At 42.2% G+C, this 1,011-nt stretch overlaps 1 protein-coding gene across 1 annotated transcript in view; it reads left to right on the top strand.

Moving 5' to 3' along the window:
* The window catches only part of LOC119586980, a gene marked incomplete in the record, with an annotated part of 81,895 nt that overhangs the window by 34,091 nt on the left and 46,793 nt on the right, over positions 1–1,011 (top strand). Inside the window, 2 exon segments of the mRNA XM_037935722.1 lie at positions 84–227; positions 766–912. Coding sequence (XP_037791650.1) covers positions 84–227; positions 766–912 — 291 coding nt within the window.

A 1,011-nucleotide genomic window follows, 5' to 3' on the forward strand; every position in this document is an offset into this window, starting at 1 on the left:
CCAAACCTCAGAACCACAAACGCGGCCAAAGAGAGCGCCTTCCCTCCGCCCCTTCAGCAAGCAACCCACCTTCCTCCCCGCAGGTCCGAGCGCCCGTGGAGAACATCATGATCGAGTACCGCGTCGCCAACTCCTCCACCGTGTCAGACAGCAAGTTCGAGCGCCGTTGGAGGTTCTTCTTCTCGCAGTTCCCCAACATTAACTTCAAGGGCGAGTGGTTCTTCAAGGTAAGAGGAGGAGGAGGAGGAGGAGGAAGAGGAGGAGGGAGGGAAGGAGGGAGGGAGGGAGGGAAGGAGGGAGGGAGAGAGGGAGGGAGGAAGAGAGGGAGGGAGGAAGAGAACAGGTGGGAGAAGGTTGCCTTTGAGAGGGTCAGGTTGCTTTGACTTGAGTTAATTGTATTTTTGTCTTGGTGGTTTTTAAGACATTTTGGTTATTTAGAAATACTAGAAATTAATATTTGATTTTTTTCTCAAAGATACTGAAGGTCTATGGAAAACTTAGTAGAAAAAATATGATTATATATTTTTCTTTTTATTTCTCAGATATACTCAAGGAAAATCTGCGCAGAAAAGAAAGTTTTCATATATTTTTTAAAAGATATTTCAGCTCCGTAGAAAAGTCAAGGGAAAAAATACACGATGTTTTATTTATCGGTTTCAGCTTCCATGAAATTTCCCCAAAAACCTAGATCTTATTCAAACACATACGTTCCATGGAAGACACAAAGGAAAAAAAATTATGCTTCATTTTTTCCCTTCATTTCAGAGACATTTCGGCTCCATGGAAAACAATTTACAAGTCAATTTAGGAGAGAACTTTGAGAATCCAGAATACCGCGTGGACATCTTCCATCTGTTCACTTTCTATCACTTGGATAGCAGGACCACTTTCAACTCGACATTTAACGTAAAGGTAAGTGGATGTTGAGATAAGCTGGGTTTGTATAGACTGTCTGGTAGTTTATCTGTCGTTTGAAGTAAGTAATGCAAATGTTCATTATACACTAATACG

The sequence above is a fragment of the Penaeus monodon genome, chromosome 22 (assembly GCF_015228065.2).
Source record: "Penaeus monodon isolate SGIC_2016 chromosome 22, NSTDA_Pmon_1, whole genome shotgun sequence".
Classification (NCBI taxonomy): domain Eukaryota; kingdom Metazoa; phylum Arthropoda; class Malacostraca; order Decapoda; family Penaeidae; genus Penaeus; species Penaeus monodon.